We start from the raw sequence: 20,251 nt of genomic DNA, 5'->3' as shown, positions 1-20,251 counted from the left end.
AAACAGCTCATTTCATAATTAAATTGTCCTTCAAAATTGAGTGTCTTGTTGCCATGACATGGTCATAACACGTATTGGAAATTTATTTAAATTTTCCAAATGTATAATAAATTTGGCTTAATTTTTTTTTTATATAATGTCTTATAGTTTATTGATGAAAAGCTTGATAAAGTAAACATTTAATTGTTATAATTACTACGAAACTAGTAGTTAAAAATAAGATTTTTCAGAAAATCACAAACACGCTATGAAGCTCTGGAGAAAATGGTGTTCTGCAATAAAGTACAATGGCTCTCGGCAACTATTCATCTTGGCCGAGGTTTGCAAAACTGGCGTATTTGATATTCGATAAGTTAACAGCTCTCGAATTTATGAAATCAGATCTCATTTCCTAATATTTCGATTTAATGACGGATGAATACATTATTAACTATAATGCTAACGATAGCAACTTTGGAGATCAAAGATTTGACAAAAATGTTGACCAGTACTCTGAGTATTCAACATTTTTCTGATGCATACTTTGTGTCGGACAAAACAAAATATGAAACATCAACACTCACTCACGCACATGTGGTGTGAACTTTAGATAGTAAATATTCCTCTTGGGCGAGAATGAACTGGCTATTGACCATTAGTTCTGTCTCTCAAAGGAAATTTCAGGATATATGGCTGGAAAACGATCAGGTTCACGTGTTTCCAAAGATACGATAGTAACACTGTCAGTTTATAAACTTCAATTTTTTGACGTATACACGTATATTTATTTCGAATCCCTCGGCTCTCATGATAGTCAATAGACTAACTCAGTCAGTTATATATTATTATAACCAGTTATAATGCGTCCGAATTTCGTATGTACATAAATACATATGTATATAAAATCGACATAATGATAGCTCGGAGAATGTAACATTCAAATTTCACTAGAAATTGCAATATATATAATACTAAGTTTTTTGTACGTGTCTAAATCACTTCTGTAAAATATTTACGTTGAAATATTTTTTTTTAATTTTGGCTAATTTTTTTTCTGTAAGTCAATTTGCTTTACCAAAAATGACATAATACATTTGCCATTGATAACGAAGTGTATGGGATCGCCTTTAATTTTTATGACGGTAGAAGGTCAAATTAATTATTATCTATTATATATTAGTATTATATTTCAACTGTCTATAAATGAATATCTAATAAATGAATTTACTTACTTTTACATTAACAATTATAATTAATTTCATATAAATTATTGCAGAGTAAACGCTCGTCTTTATAGGAAACTTTAGATTTTTATGATATATATATTTAGTAATAAATTTCTGTACTAGGTTATTTTTCATATATTGCGCTAAATTCCCAAATTCGAGACACATGCTACCTCACGAATTCGAAGTTTATTTCTAATAACTGACAGTTAAACTTGGAAATTACTGGATATTATAAAAAATAACCAACAGACACGAGTTAATTATGTAACTCGTGGTATTTTCTCGTCGACAATACTTTAAACTGTCGTACTCGTACGGTATTATTGCTCTTAAAGATATAAGTAATATACTTAAGCATGTACCGGCGCCAGATTACACTTAGTTCTAGACAATGGGACAATGCTCCGTAATGGAGCACATAATTTGGTCTCCGTGTATTGCGTCATGCGTATTCACCTTCACGTAATGAGTTTTTTTCTCTAATTACTAAAATAATGAGACGCAATTTAATTTTGTATTTGCTTAATTTAATTCAGACGCGACGATGCCACGGTAAAGTATATATGATGTATCTCTTGTAATTAAATCTACTTTGATTATGTTGTGCAAATTTCTAAAGTTACATCAATACAGATAAAGCATATTTTATTCTGTTTATTTAATGTAATGTTAAAAGATTATTTAGATATTCGTTTTATTTGAGAAGCAATGTCCAGATCGGTCAAACTTTGAAATAAACCGTTACAGACCGAATAAATAATCCGTTCGAGTGCGTGATTATCCCGCATGTCTATTAATAAATATATTAGCAATGAACATAAGCAGCCATCGAATAATACTTGTGAAATTACTTTCTCAGTCCTCCGCAAGATCTTGACATAGTTTATGTTTTATCATGATTGCTTAATGCATGTCGCTGCGCTATTTCTTCTGCGAGCGAGAGATCATCTGCTGTCCTGCTTTACTACGTATCGATACAAATATTGATAAAGAAAAATAATTTAATTATGTTGAAAAAGTGGGTGATAAAATAATGCTTGGAATAAGATAATTATTTATTGAAAACGTTCGTTATTTTATTGATTATTTTTGTATGTGATGTTGTTTTTGGGCTATCTCCCGTTTCCAAGCCGAAAGTTCTCGTAAACAATATTGTATCGGACACCTGAGCAAGTTGTTCGTAAACACTCATTGTGACGTTGAACAAACAGCGCCTACGTGTTTGTTTTTCATTCTTTTTACGCGAGGTTCGCACTCCGAACAATCGATATTGCCCGCTGTTTTCCAAAACTTGTTCAATATTTATCAACTGAAACTCGCACTTTTTAAACTGAGTTCTGTATAAAATATCAACGTATGTTTAATATATCGGGAAATGTTGGTTTTTATCGTTAAAGCAATTCCTTCGACATGACATTAGACCGTATCAAACTTCGCAGTATAAATTAGCAAATATACGAAAATTTTGATTCTATAAAAATTCACTTTCTCTGATTACGTGAATAACACGTCATATTTCAAAATATTATGCAACTGAATATCTTTGTATCTTTTCTATACTTTGACTTGGATGACTCGTCTCCGTATCTTCTACCAACAGCCGTTTGATTTTTGTAATTTTATTCTTAACTTTTATGTTAAATCAGGTTTTTAATAAAAAATGAAACAAGGTAACATTTTTATTTTACTTCAAGTGGAATGACTTGTTATAAGTGTTATTTTTGTAAATGTCAGTAATTTAAAGACGGAAGTCGCCTCATAAACGTGTAGGAGAGTTACATGGCCTTGCCATTGTGTACGTTCGGAGGCAAGCAGACACCGCGACGCGTCGGTCAAAGTCATTGCTATCGAAACAAATGCTTCAGCAGAGACACTGCACAATTTGCACTCCACGCAACACCAGCCACCAGCTACTTTGTTAAGTAAAACTAATACATTTTCTGATAGTAAACAAATACTAACTAATTGAGCTAGGTTGTTATTTATTTGTACCTCCAGGACAGGGAGGTCCTCTGGGCGGGGGTCGACGGGAGGTTGGTCCGGCATCGGGTAGGCTGCGGCGTTCCACAGGGGTCGGTTCTCGGCCCAATTCTGTGGAACGTCGGTTTCGACTGGCTCCTACGAGCTCCCGTCCTACCCGGGATGGGGGTGTTGTGCTACGCCGACGACACCCTCGTCACGGCGACTGGGCGGGACTTTCGGGAGGCGGCTCGCCTTGCCGAGGTCGGAACGGCCCTCACCGTGGACCGTATGGGAATGCTGGGCCTGAGGGTCTCCATATCTAAAACGGAGGCCCTCCTATTCCACGGTCCTCGGAAGGGACCCCCACGAGGGGCGAGCATCACCGTCCGGGGGACGGTGATCAAGGTACAGGCCCAGATGAAGTATCTGGGCCTCATCCTGGACGGTCGATGGAGCTTTGGGCAGCACTTTGTGCACCTCGGCCCGAGGCTCATCAACGCCGCCGCCGCTCTCGGCCGCCTCCTTCCGAATGTGGGGGGGCCGGGATCGCTATGCCGGCGTCTGTACTCCGGCGTAGTGAGGTCGATGGCGCTGTACGGTGCCCCGATCTGGATCGACGCCCTCACCGCTGACAATCGGGCCCTTCTGCGGAAGCCGCAGAGGGTCATAGCGGTGAGAGGCGTCAGAGGGTACCGTACGGTGTCGTGGACTGCGGCGACACTTCTCGCGGGCGATCCGCCCTGGGAGCTCCAGGCAGAGGTGCTCGCGGAGGTGTACCGGTTCCGGGTTGAGGCGAGGAACCGCGGCGTCCGTCCAGGGTCGGCGGAGGTCGGGCGGATCAGGGCTCTAGCCCAGCAAGCCCTGATCGCCCGATGGCAGGAGGACCTGGGGTCACCAACGGCGGGCCTGGCGACAGTGGAGGCGATACGTCCCCACTTGAGTCGTTGGGTCGCGAGGAAGAAGGGCATGCTCACCTTCAGGATGACGCAGGTACTTACCGGGCACGGATGCTTCGGTAAGTACCTGCACGGAATAGCGCGGCGGGAGGTGTCACCCTCCTGCCACGAGTGTGGTGCGCCAGTAGACACGGCGCACCACACCCTGAGTGAGTGTGCCGCGTGGGGGCCTCAGAGGCACTCCTTGGCGGCGTCTATGGGCGGAGACCTCTCGCTGTCGAGCATCGTCAATGAAATGCTCGGCAGCGAGACGTGTTGGTCGGAGATGCGCTCCTTCTGCGAAAGCGTGATGTCGCAGAAGGAAGCTGCGGAGCGGGAGCGGGAAGAGGACGCCGCTGCAGACCCGCTCCGCCGTAGAAGACCGGGGAGGAGGAAGAGGCGCTACGCGCACTTTCTCCTCCCGCCCCAATAGGCGCCGCAGGGACCAGGGGGGTCTCAGTACCCTGGGAACCCCCTCTAGGTATTGGAGGGCCGCATAGGCGGGCCGACCGTCAGGGCGTCACGGTAGCATGCGTAAGCGATCCCGTGGCGCCCTCCGAAAGACGGAGAGGGTACCGCTGGTTTTTTAGTGGGTAAACCCGGTGGACCTGGGCGCACTAGGCGTTCAGGAAACCGGGGAGTCCCACACACCCCCCCACTTTCCATCACGTGGGGGAAGCGCGTAAAGCGTTTTTCCAGCGTAAAAAAAAAAAAAAAAAAAAAGGTTGTTATTTATTTGTTAAGAGCGGTTAATACCTTGTGAATGACATCATCGACTTCGTTGCAAGGTGTTTGCAAATTTGGTAGACACCAAAGTGTTACTTTGACGCCAAACCGCTTGTAACCAGTTCGAGCAATTTATCCGCCTGGTCGCTCCAGTGTCGTGCAATGCCAATGTCCTTGCTCTGAATGCGTCCGCCAGATCAATGCTGATGTCCGAGACACATTCCTCGGTGAACAATTTAAAAGAACGGTGATATCTTTATGTTTATCATTTGTATAGAAGAGCTTCGTTTGGTGAAACGATGTTACCACAAGTGTCTAAGACTTGAAACTACAGAATATTATGTTTAAGAATTAAAAGTAATATTAAGCTGTGACCAAACATACAATTTCTGATCTATTTGTTCTTTAATCGAATATTTTCGTTCATCGATTTGTTAATATTTTTAAAAAAGTTCGACAGATGCCCGTTAATAGTAAATTTTAATCGTGTCTAGCGCCGTCTCGATGTAGTTACTAACCTGTCACGGTGCTGGAAACGTGAGCTAAAGATGTTCGCGTTGCAAATAGAGATAGAATGCACGCAACCGTTATACAACGCCGGCCGACGGGCGAAACTAGTTCGGACGCGGTTTCGGCTGACCTTAAATGGTTGACCCCGATTACTGTAACTGCTATTGCAATACCGCGCTTCAGTTACTTCTCTTACCTTTATTGTTTTATATGGTTTTGATTAGTTCAGTCGACTGTTATGTCATAATAAAAAAAACGATAAGATACGAGACGAACAGAATGAATGCAACTCAATGAGATGTTTCAAACACGGCAGAGGTCAGCGGAATATTACAAGACCGAGAAGATAACTCATACAGTATCTCGTGACGTATGCAGCCTCCGAAACAATTGTCTGTCATTATTACCAATTCAACGTTCTCCTCAAATATGATATTTGGTTAATTTAAAATTAACTATGTAATCTCAAATTAAATAATGATGATAATTGTTTTTATTATTTTATTTTCTATGATAAGAACGCCATGGTACATCCATTGTTGATTGTAATGATTTATAATTTAAATTAAACAAATAGGTAACGCAATATCGTTGCGTTAAATAATCCGTAATGAACGAATGAAGACGCGACATTGTAAGGCGTCGGCGTCGTTGATTAAGGAATTAAGAGAAAGGGAACATCAGTTCCTCATGCCGGCACGATTTTATGTTCGCAGTCAAATCGCGTGTGTCAATGAACTTGTGCTCTCCGACTGCGACTCGACCGACTGATCATTATTTATACCTTGTATTGTAACTTTACCGTTGAATTGAACTCTTTGAATGTATACAAAAGTCATACCTAACACCTTTCCGGAATAATATAGATTTCTTCAAACTTCTAAAATTCTTGAAAGTAGCTCTTCTTGATATGCAAATAGAAAATCGGATCGAGCATTTTAAAAAAAATTCCCGCGTGCCATGCGACGGTACCGCCAAATCTCACGACAAACGGTAACTGCCATATTAGATTTCTCGTAAGATTTATGATTTATTGTGTAACTTTATATTATGAGATCTTAGTTTTACTAGCATTTGCATGAAATTTACTTACGTGGCTGCGTCTCTGTCTATGATTAGATTACTTACATAAGTAATGCATTTACGCATTCGATAAATGTTTTTTTACAGACCCGGAGCTCGTCATCCTCGACCCAAAATACACGCGACACAGTCTTAAAGGTCGTCAGAATGTATTATTTCGATAAAATTATAACATACTCGTAATCATTACATTGAAAATTGATTTTAAAATGAGATACAAGATAATAAATCTACATTTCTATGTATGATAAAAATGTCCGATTCGATTTTTATCTAAAAAAATGTAGATATATATTTTTATTATGTTTCCGTTTTTGGATCCAGTCAGTCTCGTTCACTCCGCATTCGTTACTCTCTCTTAATTTAAGTATTAATCAATATAATTAAGAGGTGAAAATGTTTACTGGTGATCTAAATTGTGATCCTTTAGTTATACATAGATACGCTACGCGGGAGATAGACATAATATGTGTTCTTCTTCCACTTTACAGGTACAAAACAAAAACGAAATAAATAACCAAAATATGAAGTTCTAGATATTCCCAAGGTAACACAAAAGTAATGTAAATTTTAATAATATGTCTCCAAAGATAATTTTAGTTCCAGGATATGCAAGTTTTTAAGATTTAATATTCAGACTAGGTATCATAATATACCATAATCAATGTTCACACAAATGAATTCGTGGGACTCGTGGGCCGGGCTCGACTCGTTTCGAAGCGGTCGCTGGTTTAGTTCCGACCTTATTATTATTATAACATAGCGTTTCGTGTATCGGGAAATATTAGGTATTTAAAATTTGTTTTGACATGTCATCCTTCAAATAACTTGCTCAAGCATCAATGGTCAAGTTTCAGAATAATAATAATTAATTTAAATAAAATGTTAAAATTATAATTTAGATACTTTTCAAAATTACATTAAAAAATCTACTATTTAATATGCTATTGTCAAAATATTTTTGAAGATACTCATTGAAATCTAAAAGAATATTGCGATTCGCATATATTTATCACAGAAGTTTTTTCAGTAGTTTTTATATGTTCGGCTGCAAATATATATGTTATATCGCTTTCGAATAACGTTGTTTCATAACAGAAACCGAAAATTCAATATTATGATGAATTGAAGGTTGACGTCCTATATTAACAGTTTCAAATGAATGCAACACGATATATTTATTTGATTTAACGATACAATCAAATTGAACTTTAGTTTTTGTAACGTAATGAAGGTAATAAGTGATTAGGTATGCAAGAGCTATTATTTTCTGCAATTATTTGTTATTGTATGTGCATACAAATCGACGGCGATACCTTTGTTTGAAACTATTTACCTGTACGCCATTATTTATATGATCAGTGCAATATGGATGCAGAAAGTAAATAAGTTTGAAGTGTTTTAGAACGGCTCTTGATATCGTTTGATATTAACTCGATAAGTCACAAGTGCCTTTGTATCGAATAATATCGATAACCTTGACTTGAGTAAATAATACAATATATTATCAATTTTATAAAGAAATATGATAAGACGTGCGTATTGTTTCATTTGAACAGCTGCCTTTGTGACTTTAATTTAATTCGCATTTAATGCTATTCTGTGCGAAACTATCGCAAACCTACACTATCGGGACACGTTACCATTATTTATGCTTCGCTTTTCATTTGAACGCTATGATTTACAATCATATATTTTTAAATGAGATCGCTAGTATACGAAGGAATTAAATGAAAGCCACCAAAATTAGTTGAAACCTAAAAATGCTCAGGTAAGCTCAGGTAGACAGAATTCTAAGGTTGTGACAAAGTTTAAATATATTGACGTCTTGACTGTAAACACGTTATAGTTGCTGTCAATGTGTATCTTCCTTGATTAATCAAATTTAAACAAACAACAATCGTTGAGCATTTAAAAAAATACTAAATAGCATTTAATAGAATATATTGTAAAGTTTATAATTTACAACAACACTATAAATAACAGCTAACGAAGAAATAAGAAATGCAATTTACACGTTTTTCTTATTTGAAGTTGGATATGTATGTTCCGACGACTTCATATACGACTCGTAGTGGCGCGTAGTTGACAATACTATTACATAAATACTTTTTCTAGAAATCTAAAGATATTGTTCGATTAAATCTTCACATGATACATAATCTTCCCATCTTTATTTATTGTCGTGGCGACGTTTCACCATTTCTCTATAATTCCTGATAGCATTGTAATTCATAATGAGCGCTCGAAACGTAACATGTGTTTCCTCTTAGCGCTGATGGTCGTGTGATACATGTCGCATATTTTTTAACTCCCGTTCTCAGGCGTACGTTCGGCGTTGATTACCACGCTTAGAATATATGTTTAACACGCATCGTCTCAACTGCCATTAGTTGTGAGTTTTTGTTTGTCTTCTTTTTCATATCAATGAAAATAATTCGTATTTTAATCTGCGATTCGATTAAGACTCTTGACTTATTCCTCGCGATCTTTGCACTGTACTTTAGAATCTAAATGGTCAAATCTACGTGATATATTCCGACAACTGCTATGTATATATATTATATCTACCTCTTGTTTTAAGATCCTATTTCTAAATAATACTACAACTTTGAGTCTAGATTCATTTTCGACGAAAACATACTTGTCTTTTTCGAATTATTTGTTACACGGTAATCTTTTCTAACCCTAAAGGCGAATCAGTTTCAGTGTTACTTGCAACTGGTTTTAATTCCAATACTTAAATAATCCATGTTAACGAATTCAAATGGGATTAAAATGTTACCCGTGCTCTTCGAAGGACTGTGATAAACGACCAAAACAAATATGTATACATCTTAACCTTTACAAATAAATATTTCGATCGATTTTCTTCTATGAATAGTGAATGGTCTGCAGCTACGTCCGTTTGTTTTGGCAATGTATATAATAGTATAAAATAAATAACTTTAAAATACAATTACAACATAATATTTTCCTCTTGAGCTCGTGAGTTCCTGTTTGTAATACAAAGGCCTACAGCAGCTTGATTGATTACTATTTGGTAATCAATAAGTAATTGCTAACGTAATACACGTATGCATGCAATATGCGGTTTTGTTCGTTCCATTAGAGTTAATTAATTGCAAATTGTTACCGACTTCTTCAATTATTCGATAATCTTCGTTTAATCCGTCAACTAAAAGCCGTATAGTCTGTTTTATTACGTGAATTAACCGATTTCTTCAAAGTTATTTACAAGTGAAAAAACTTTACGAATCTTAATCTTTAAAGTAGTTTAGTGTCATCCAAGAGTACTTTGGATTGAAACGAATTGGTATTTTTTGTGTAATAGTTCCAATGTCAGTTGGCTCAGTGAAGGCCTGCTAATGCGCATATGTGGCAGTAAGCGATGCTTGGTGCACGTTCACGACGAGACCACGCCATTTCCTCCTTCTTCTTGAGACTTTCTCTTCTGACCCCACTGGATACTGATGATGGTTGAACATTATTCACGTCATTGCTTCCTCGTCTATTCGTTAACAAATTGAAAATATATTTGCATTGATTTCACTTTATTTTATTATGTCAAACACGTTGTCTGTTGTTTCTCATTTTTTTTTTCATAAAAAATTCAGTCATAATTTGTTTTTAATATAAAAAAGATTAAGTATGGACATTTGGTGTGGTTTTCCTGTTGCTTTGAATAGTGAAATAGTATAACAGTTCAGCTTACGATAATAAGTAGATATTCTGTTTTCCACAAGATTATTATACGTACACGGATGATATTTGTACTCTTTTCAAATAGCAATATTTTGAAAAGAGATTCCTCGAAAATGAGAAAATACAGTCTTTCTTTTGGCAATGAATACTAGAAGCGAACCTGTCGAAAAGAGCATGTGTCGCTTCTATTCGCAATTCCGTTGCTGCCGCGAAAAACTAATTATGTTACCATAGTTTGAATTGCAAGCCGTGTTCAGCACGCGCCGTGTTCGCAGAGTCGGCGTAAACTAACGCCGCGGCGCATTGGTTTCGTTTTACTGTTGTGTCAGTTTGAACTGTTTCGACATTCAATTAAAAAACACGTTGTATAATGAAAACACGTATAAATCGTTTTTACGTTTCATTATTGATTTTCAATGTTTCTATGAATCCCTTGCAGGTCTAACTTACTTTGTATTATACCTGTGTAGTTCATTTTGACTTTTACTTAAGGTCGACTTTATATAGTTTGTTGTTTTATTATTTGTATTTTTAGTCGATATGTTATAAAAGTTATGAAGGGTTTATTTTCAATATGTAATCGAAATATTTATTACATATACATGTTTCAAGGAAACAAGAGTTCTTTTGTATTTTGTAGTACATATAAGCAAATGTTCACCAACCGTGTGTATAAAGCAGAAATTTCTCAACTTACGTTATAATAGATTACAATCTTGTATTATTCGTTTTCATTATTCGGTTAAAGGGAGCATTGTAATGGAGATGTCTAGTTGACGTCATGTGACGTCATCACACGTGTTTTGATCATTACGGGACTGCAGCATGTGTTTTGCTTGACAATGTCGCTTGTGAGCACCATTCAGAGTTATAGCTTTTGTCATCACAGTGATGGCCCTACTCTTACCACATCTTTTTTTCGATTATCGTTTGGAAGGAAGAAAATAGTAATTTTGTAATAAATTTGTCGTATGATTGTTTAATTATTTTTAGTTGAGTAACTCGACCGGAACTGGTTGATTTAAATTCACGGCGTAGTAAGTATGTTTCTGTTATTTTGTGAGCCTTATTAAATGATCTTTTAAACATATTTAAACTATATATAATGTAATATAGGAAAATTATAGGGTATATTATATATTATATAAGTACGTCCTGTTTATGATTTTATTCTATTGTTGAAACTGTACCCACTACTGACCGACAGGAAATAAATTAAAAATTGAAGTTTGTACGTTGGCAATTATTTTATATTATTCTACAGCTTCAAAAAATATTTGCAGCTTCCGTGGTAAAATCTGAACTGATTGTCAAAATTGAACACACAGTTTTCTTTGACTTAAAAGTTAAGATTTTATGTCAAGAAACTTCGGAGAAATTATTTAGAATCCAAAACGTAGGAATAAACCTGCAACAGATTTCTTTATGAAAATGTTTCTCGCACGAGTGCAAGTTGATGTTCGTGATCAGATTTTTTTGTCGTCTAAGCAATAATAATTTTCGGTCATCAACCGGCGGTGGCTTGATGGTCACTCTCAGGGCTGCCCGGAGTAATAAAAGTTTGATTATTTTGCAAGACCACGCGAATGAAATTAAACTTTTGCCATTAATAATTTAAAAAATGAGTTTCGTATAATTATTACATTATAGCAGCTTTAGGATATATTCGAAATATTCGAGCGTGTATATAATTTTTGATTACATGACTAATTTTAGTCTGATAGATTGAACGCATCGTATGTAATACGACTATTTGTTAATGGTTTTATTTAAAATTAGTTGAACCTTGTAATTTAACTTGACGAATATGTAGCCTATGTCCGTTCTTAGGGTTTAAGTCTGTTTACTACCAAATGTCTCGTAAATCGATTGAATGGCGAAAGCGTAACAGGAAGATTTCCTTTCGCATGAACCCTGTTAGTACTATTAGTAGTGACTCCTATCTTCGGATACGAATAACATTTCTAAATCCCAAGTACTAATCCTATTTCTCAAAGCACTTGAGATAGACGACAACCCTACACGGAACGAACTACGCTTCGGGGATTTTTTAAGTGCCTTACCGAACCTCGGTCGAGATGATTTACGCTTCAAAGCCTTATCAGATGCGATTAATTCCTCGTGTTTTTCTGCAAAGCAAATATCGTCGGAGCGTCCGAAGTCAATTGAACACTATTTTGTGTTCCACGAACACTGTTTAAAAATAGTAGTGACATCAGCCGTTATTTACTAGCAACTATTTTGGAATTGCAGTGTCTTATTCGAGAAGCATTTGTATGTGGAAGATTCTTTCGAGAATACAGTTTAATTGAATGTCACATCATATGTTACACAGCTTGATACATTTCACACTGCTCAATAAAGCCAGTATGGAACGAGGGACGGGGCAGTATTCAAATGGTTCACACCGGAGCTTATATAATAGCGTGGGAAGGCAGGCGTCCTCCCTTCGTGCTGTTCCCTTCGTGTCACTGCCCCTTTTATAACTACATATTCATATTTCGGAATACCTCATTTGAATATTCTTAATTATTTTTATATTTCAAGTAAATGCGTATTTCTTAATATTATTATATATCTAATACTTCATTAAATGTGTTTGTTTGTTCGAAAAATCCTTAAAATAAATTCTATACAATTAAAGCAGGAATATGATTGGGGTCTAATGTATAAGCGGTTCATGCGTGCGCGCAGCCGGTGTCGCTAGAGCAAGATCGATCGGCCTCGTATGCTCCGCTGGCGACGACTATTGCGTCACGGCAGCGAGCGCTGAAATATCGCTTAGCCCATTTTAAGCGATTACTTGTTACGCTTATAAAGTGATTTATTAGCTTTTTTTGCTTTACATATGTAAATATAAAATGGATAATATTTTGTGTAAAAAAATTTATATCGGACTTACCTAACTATAATATAATGTTTCTGTTCTGTAACTGGTTTTCAAGAAAAACATGTTGATACTTTTGTTTTTAATTAAGTAAATACTTTAAAAAGTCGAGGAAAAGTAGGTCTAGGTGCAGTCTTGTCTAAGTGCCGTGGAAAAACAGCTGGAATAATAATTATCAAAACTCATTTATCTGCTTATGAAATTAAGTAATAATAATAATTTTGTCTAAAGTTATGTGTATGGACATAAACGCATAATTATAACCGTGTCCAAATACTGTTTTAATATGGTGCCTAGGCGTTATCGATTTAGAGGATTTACCTCAGGATTATTAAAATTACAATATTTTTCAAATTATAAATGCAGCGCTAGGAGTTTTTACCTCAGATTTTTGTTCCGGAAAATGAATTTACATGGTTAAGTTAGTTTTTTTTACAATAAGTTAGAAAATCGACCTATTGATGTGACCTATTGATTTTTTTGATTGTTTAATGAAAATACTACAATATATTGCTTTAAATAATATATCAATAAAAATTATTATATTAGTGGCCTTTGAATTACTAATTTTGGAAACACCAAGAATTATTTAACACCAAATTCGTTGAACTAAAGTGAAAGACGATTAAAAGTCATGATGATAAGAGATGATCCCGTTCTCCCACGACCCTATTTATTCAAACGTTTCTTTGCGCAATGAACAAACGCTTTACTTTCACAAAAATAATTACAAAACACCTCACAAGTATCAGTCGCTCGGGCAAATGATTCGACAGATGCATTAACTGCGATTTGCTGATAATAGCTCTGCTATATTGTTCACTGCACACTGTTCTTGATATTTTGATTTATAATACAACACTATTCTACTTAACTACCTATATCGTCGGCGCTCGAAATTGCCAATTGCAAATATGCAATTTACAAATCCATATAATAAATAATAGTTAAAGATAAAATATCACGTGAATTCGAAGTCCGATGCTGTCTTTATTTTCTTGTGGTTGGAACAGGCTATAGCAATAATCCCGTATATGGACCCTGACTAGGTCTTGTACATTTGACCACCCAAGATGGCAATGGAGAGGAAGCCGCAAAAGATAGTATTCAATAGGGGTGTAGTTGGACGTGAATGTAAATAAGATTCGTCTTTAATGAGCCACAACGTAACGACGATTTACCTAGCAGTATCGCAATATTCGTAATGAAGCGTCACTGGTATTTCCGCGTTCACGCAAAATATTGCATGAGTAAACACCGAATACATAAAGGAAAAATTAAATAAATCCAATAAGCCCTCAAAAATATTACTTTCAATAATAAAGCATAAATAATGTGAACAGGTATATACAATAATAAAGCAATACCAGCAATTCTCAGAAATGTTCATACTTACTTTCAATTGTTTTTATTTAAAATTTTATTTAAAATAAATTAAATTTTAACCATAATTTTTGATTTAAGAATTTCTGGTCCTATATATTATATTTGTATGTGTAATAAATAGTGCATTACACCGTTTTGTACAGTCTATTTTTACCTTATATTTACCGAGCAACGTTATTCAAAAATTGAATATTTATTAACATGCCATGCGATACGATCGCAATGTTTTATCTGCTCGCATTGTTAGGCGCGTGTCAAGTATGTGTATGCGATGCATATGTTCGTCTGTTTGTCCGTTTATCGTTACTATGGCGCCTCGCGGCACCACCATCCACGATAACAAGCTGTGACTCACGGTAATAATTACGTTTACCTAGTATTCTTATGAATGCTTAATTTATTCATAAAAAATATTTACTATAACGCAATTTTTATGTATTTTTTTTTAGTTTTTAATGGAAGAGTGGATTGGTAAATTTACCATGGAAACGATGGTAAGGGTAATCCATGACGCCATTGTCCTGTGCTTTTAATAACACCGGCAGACTTACCATCAAACCGGAATCCAGCGATATAAACTATTGCTGGTTGAGATTAAGCTATACACTGCTATTCTAGATGTAAAACACTTACTATAAACTCTACAAAGAAATGTATCGTATAATACTTGATTCGTGGAATTATCCCTTAGTTGCAGAGGTGCGGCTCGACTAGGTGCCATGATTGGTAGAGTGTTAGTAATGTGACCGCTGGCCTTTGCCTATACCCTTACAGTATACGATGACTACGCACCATAAGGTCGTCTATTATCCGTCGACCTTCCTGCTATAAATGAAAATAACGCTAGTTAATATTCCACCAGTACCAATTATACGCTTCATTATATTTATAACTAACCAAAGATGGCGCTTAATGTAGCTACTAGCCAACTTTTTAATGTCTAAACGTTAAGATTGTCGAAATACCTTATAATATATAAATTATTTACACAATTAATAAGCATTACACTCACATATTTATAGTCAGGTTCAAAATACAATAATTAAATTTGTCGACGTGAACAAAACAGACGAAAGAAACTCAGCGGGACACTATTTATTTTAATTTTGTTATTCTTTACAATTTTCTTTGAACTAAAGAAATATTAGCAATGTTGTTCACAAACAATCTGACCTTTATAGTGAGTTTTTAAAAAAATACGTTGAAATTTAAACGTTCCTGAAACATAGTTAAATGGAAAAGTAAAACATTTTGTAAGGACGATCTCATTACAGTTCTCTTCGATAATATCCTTAACTTCCAAGGCGATACAGAAACAGCCTCGCGGCTGGCGCTGCGCCAATATTCACGAGGAATCGGATAAAATATTTGAAATATTTACTGTTTTATATTAGGCGATCTCTGACTACGTCGGTTTTAGCAGTGTACCTACTTCGGACACGCAGTTCAATATTTTTGTGATGCATGTACGTATAGTAACTTGCAGCCCGTAAATGTCCCATGACTGGGCAAATGCCGCTTCTGTTAAAGAGCTTATACCATACGCTTTAGGTTTCAGCAGCAGTATATACCTCATCAAATCATGACCGCTTCAAAATATTTATTTATCATATGAAACTAGTTAAACCACGAGTCATTAATAAACTGTGTCCATGTATTATACTGATAAATAACATAACTCGCCTTATCTTAAGGAAAAGTTTTGGAGTTTATTTCACGACCCTTCACCCATACTTGAAGGATTGAGCTATGAGGAAGACTTGGTTTTCTTACGAGGTTTCCATTTATTGTCGTGCATGAATTAATCCGCAATATTTGCAGTTTTGTTGTGTTGCGATTTGAAGGTTGCGTTGCCAGTGTCTCCTCAGGCCCAATGTCGTCGGCGCCAGACGATGATTTCTATGATACAAATATAATAATATTTCCAACAGCGCCAATGTCTTAGGGCGGTTGTAACCAATTAGCATTTAGTGTCACGTCCGTCTACTTAATTTACAAAAACACCAGTAATTTCGGTCACCTTGGCTCATTATAATTTCATTTAAACATAGAAATCCAACGTAATATTCGCAAAAAAAAAATTGTTATAATTATTACTTCACCAATTCATTGGTAAAATAGGCAATGTTGAAACGCATAACTTCTAATTTAACACAAGCCGTATGGTGCAAACTCTTGTCTATTCGTTTTATACTCGGTACTTGAAATGTTATTGTGGCGAGCGTCCAAAAAAACAAATGTTCTGTTTTGATGGAGAGGAAAATTAAAGACAATGATTACTTAAAAAGCATTTTTGACATTTAACAAAAAAAAAATACTGTGTCCTTCAACAGTATTGTAACTGAATCCGATTCTATGTAGTTTAGCATATAACATTAAAAGTTCTTGAAAAATAAAACTCGTCATTGACGTACGTACGCACCTTTATGATGCAATTCTCGCTTTCCTCTATAAGTTTCGTAAATATATTTCAGTCGTAATATAAAATGCATGTATCAATTTTTTCTTAAGTAAAAAACTAGCATAAAATTTGTTGCTAAATTATATATTTTTTTCTTTTTTTTTATCTCTTTTTTTCTTTTTAATAATTATAAAATGTGTTTTATATATATTGTGTAATTAAAAATTAAGATATTCGATCGATCGAGGTCGTCAGAGGCGACCAATAGACTCCTGGGGGCGATCTCGCGTCTATGTTGCTATTAATTCGACAGCACCTCGCCACGTTGGATGATATGTAGTATAAATGCATCACAAGTTGAAACCTCGCGTTAGGCCACCCGTAATGAGCCGATGCTGCGCTTGTGCAAGCGGGGAGCACGCGAAGGTCGCTCTCAATGATATAATGGGTACATTACAGCAGATTTTACTCTCCAAATGCAACGCCTCAAACATTAATTACATCCTCCAGCTAGCCTTGTTTCTCTATATTATGCAAATTGAGACGAAGTTACCTATAAGGCTACGATTATTAACGAATGTTATTGAAATAAGCGTTGTTGTAATATCGGCTTTAATGCTAGATAATCGTTGTAATTTACATATGACAGCTTGATGTTTGTTTGTTTCAGATTATGAAAGATTCGGTTTGATGCTGTGCATTACACCTGGCGAAATAATTCATCGCAGTCTTCCATTTCTGCGGTTTTGAAAGTACGTGGTCGTTTAACTTTTTTTTCTTCAAATTGTAAGCCAGTCCAGTGGGTCGTGAGCGATGTTATCGTTGTGAAATAACAATGAATATAAGTTTTTCTTAAGTAAACAAAGTAAATCGACATTAGATTACAGATAACGGACTGCTATAATACGTCATTAGATTAGTCTACGTCCTTGATAATGATAAGCTATCTTAACGGACTCGATTATTGGCCGTTTTAATCTTTATAATAAAACTACTTCCTTAGGAAAAGCAAATGCTAATTTTATGTATATAAATAACATAAGTGTATTAAACGGTACTCACAATAGTTTTTCTGTTGTACCATTGTACGAACACAAACGCTTTTACTTTCTGAATTATCGTGGTTTGAAATATAATTTTATTAATATTTAATTGTTCTGGAAATTGTACCTGTCGTTTAATATGATAAAGTTTTAGTAACAAGAAAGTATTGAAAGGTTGTGTAATAAAAACGCGTCACCTCAATTAGTTTATCAACGGTAACAATAATAGTTATCTTAATGTAGACGAGCATCAATTTTGTTTTCAGGCTAACGACATCAGCCGATATGCGACTGATCCACGGCTCCAATCGGCACCGCAGACAAGTCAACGCTGATGCCAAATTAATCGCTCCACCACTTTATTTATCTACGTAGATAGTAGTTTAGTTTTTTTAGAGTTCATTTACACGTGCGTTGTGATTATAACACACATGTGAAGTGAAGTGCAAGTGCTCGTGTTAACCGCCGCGTACCGGTTCTATCTAGTTAGTGTACTATAAGTCCGGTTGAATCCGGTTACGCCCGGTGAGGCCGGCGTCCGGGCCCGATGTTGGCGGAGTCATGGCGTTCATGACGAAGAAGAAGCGATACAAGTTCGAGGTGCAGTGCTGCCTCGAGGAGCTCACCGAGGTGCCCTTCGTGTCCGCCGTCCTCTTCGCGAAGGTGCGGCTGCTCGACGGCGGCAACTTTCAGGATCATTCTAGCAGGTTAGATTGATGTTTTATGTTTATTCTTAATAGTATTCATTATTTTATTAGATAAGTATGAAATATAAAGTAATGTTTGTTTTGTAATAACTGATTACCGTCCTCGTAAAATCAATTCATCATTCCTTGGACAAGATTTCTTTAATGAAATTATTAAATAGTTTAGCTTTGACAGTAAATACATGCCTAGATAACTTTGTTCAATAATCCGTCCTACTCGATTAGGGTTATGTAGATGATCAAGAAGTGTGGAGTCAGGATTGATCTCCATGTGCTATAAGTAATTTATTTTTCTTATATATAAGTAATTGTAAAAGCGAATACTGAATTTTTTGCTCTCGGTAGAATCTCTATGAATCCCTGATATTTTAAAATTAACTTAAATTTTATTTAAAGCTACTCTATTTAAAAGTCCCGCGAGAATAAAGTATTTTTTTATTCGATTTATAATGCTAAATTTTATTATTATTAAGTTTAACTGTTTTTCTTCACTTTTGTGTTTGGAACGTTTTTTTTAAATAATCTGTTATCGTAATGAGAATCTGCACCGGGACATTATCGGAGCTTAGTGTCGCCTACATTGTAGCAATCCACTCTACATAAATCACATAAGCCTACAAAGAGAAAAGGCAATGAGCTTCGGGCGATGCGCGCTGGAATAAATATTTATTTCACATAAAATCTGTTCTTATGTTCTTCTAGGAATTTACATATATATGGTTATCCATCTTTCCATCGTTATTAATTGTCCCTAAAGAACTATACACAAACTTTCAGGTTTTCGGAAAATTATTTTGGAGTAAACCTATTTCATAATATTAAGCTACGCTGAGTATGGTAACTCTTTGATAATTTATCGCGCATGAAGTCCGCCTATGACGCAACTAATATCGACATAAATGAACCATAAACCAAGTCGTGGTACAGTATGACCGAGGGACAGGTCCCGCCACGCCCTCTTGCGCAACTCTTCCTCAGCCACCTCCCCTCCGGGGAATGTTGCTATCACTCGCCCCTAATTGACGTGATCATTTTATAATTGTTTCCTACATTGAGGAAATTGAAAGTTGATGGAAACTCTCCGACCAACCGATGAGAAGTAATTCCGCCAATTATAAGGCACTTTAAGGAAAATTACACTTACATTTATCTTGTGGCTTTTATAATCTTTCGCATCGTAACTAAATAAATTACTATTTTTTTGTCAATGATTTTGAACGAGTTATAAATTGTGTACAAGAAAGTGAACGTTTTGAAAGCAAATGGTTTTGAATTAATTTGACATAGCTTGAATTAAATAAAACTTTGTTGCAAGTAAAACGCCAGCTGCAGAGATTTTATTGCTGAGTCAAGAGGGTCGTCAATCAAAGCGGCCGCCTTGTTGGCTGTCGCACACACATGCAGTATTGTAAAGCGATTATACCGAATCCACTCAGTGACGACGAATTAACCATCAATTAGCTTCAGTAGCATTACGCCAAACCTGCGTCATTCGATACGAACGTACCATCTCGTATAACATGTACTTTTGGTAAATATTTCTTTTAGTAGCCGCCTACAAATGTCCCTTATAGTAATTAATATATACTGGTTATTACGTGATCAGCAATCAGTAATTTTTCCAGTGATGTTTTCCTTTCTTTTTCGACAGAGATGAAAAGTATAGATGTGAATTTGCGATTTTTGGTTAAAGTCTAT

At 36.1% G+C, this 20,251-nt stretch overlaps 1 protein-coding gene across 5 annotated transcripts in view; it reads left to right on the top strand.

Annotated features, from left to right (window-relative positions):
- Positions 1–20,251, top strand: part of LOC124539288 (protein FAM102A) — a 70,328-nt gene that overhangs the window by 4,663 nt on the left and 45,414 nt on the right. For 4 of the 5 annotated variants that reach the window (XM_047116655.1, XM_047116627.1, XM_047116663.1 and 1 more), the window contains exons 2-3: positions 17,474–17,555; positions 18,113–18,553. In XM_047116655.1, the coding sequence (XP_046972611.1) occupies positions 18,408–18,553 (146 nt within the window). In that variant the 5' untranslated portion in view covers positions 17,474–17,555; positions 18,113–18,407. The remainder of the gene's footprint in view (positions 1–17,473; positions 17,556–18,112; positions 18,554–20,251) is intronic. The other variant, XM_047116636.1, reaches the window with a different exon arrangement.

Source organism: Vanessa cardui, chromosome 2 (genome assembly GCF_905220365.1).
Source record: "Vanessa cardui chromosome 2, ilVanCard2.1, whole genome shotgun sequence".
NCBI classification, from domain to species: Eukaryota; Metazoa; Arthropoda; class Insecta; order Lepidoptera; family Nymphalidae; genus Vanessa; species Vanessa cardui.
The sequence above is the reverse complement of the archived record's forward strand: the minus strand, read 5'-3'. Positions and strand labels throughout refer to the sequence as shown.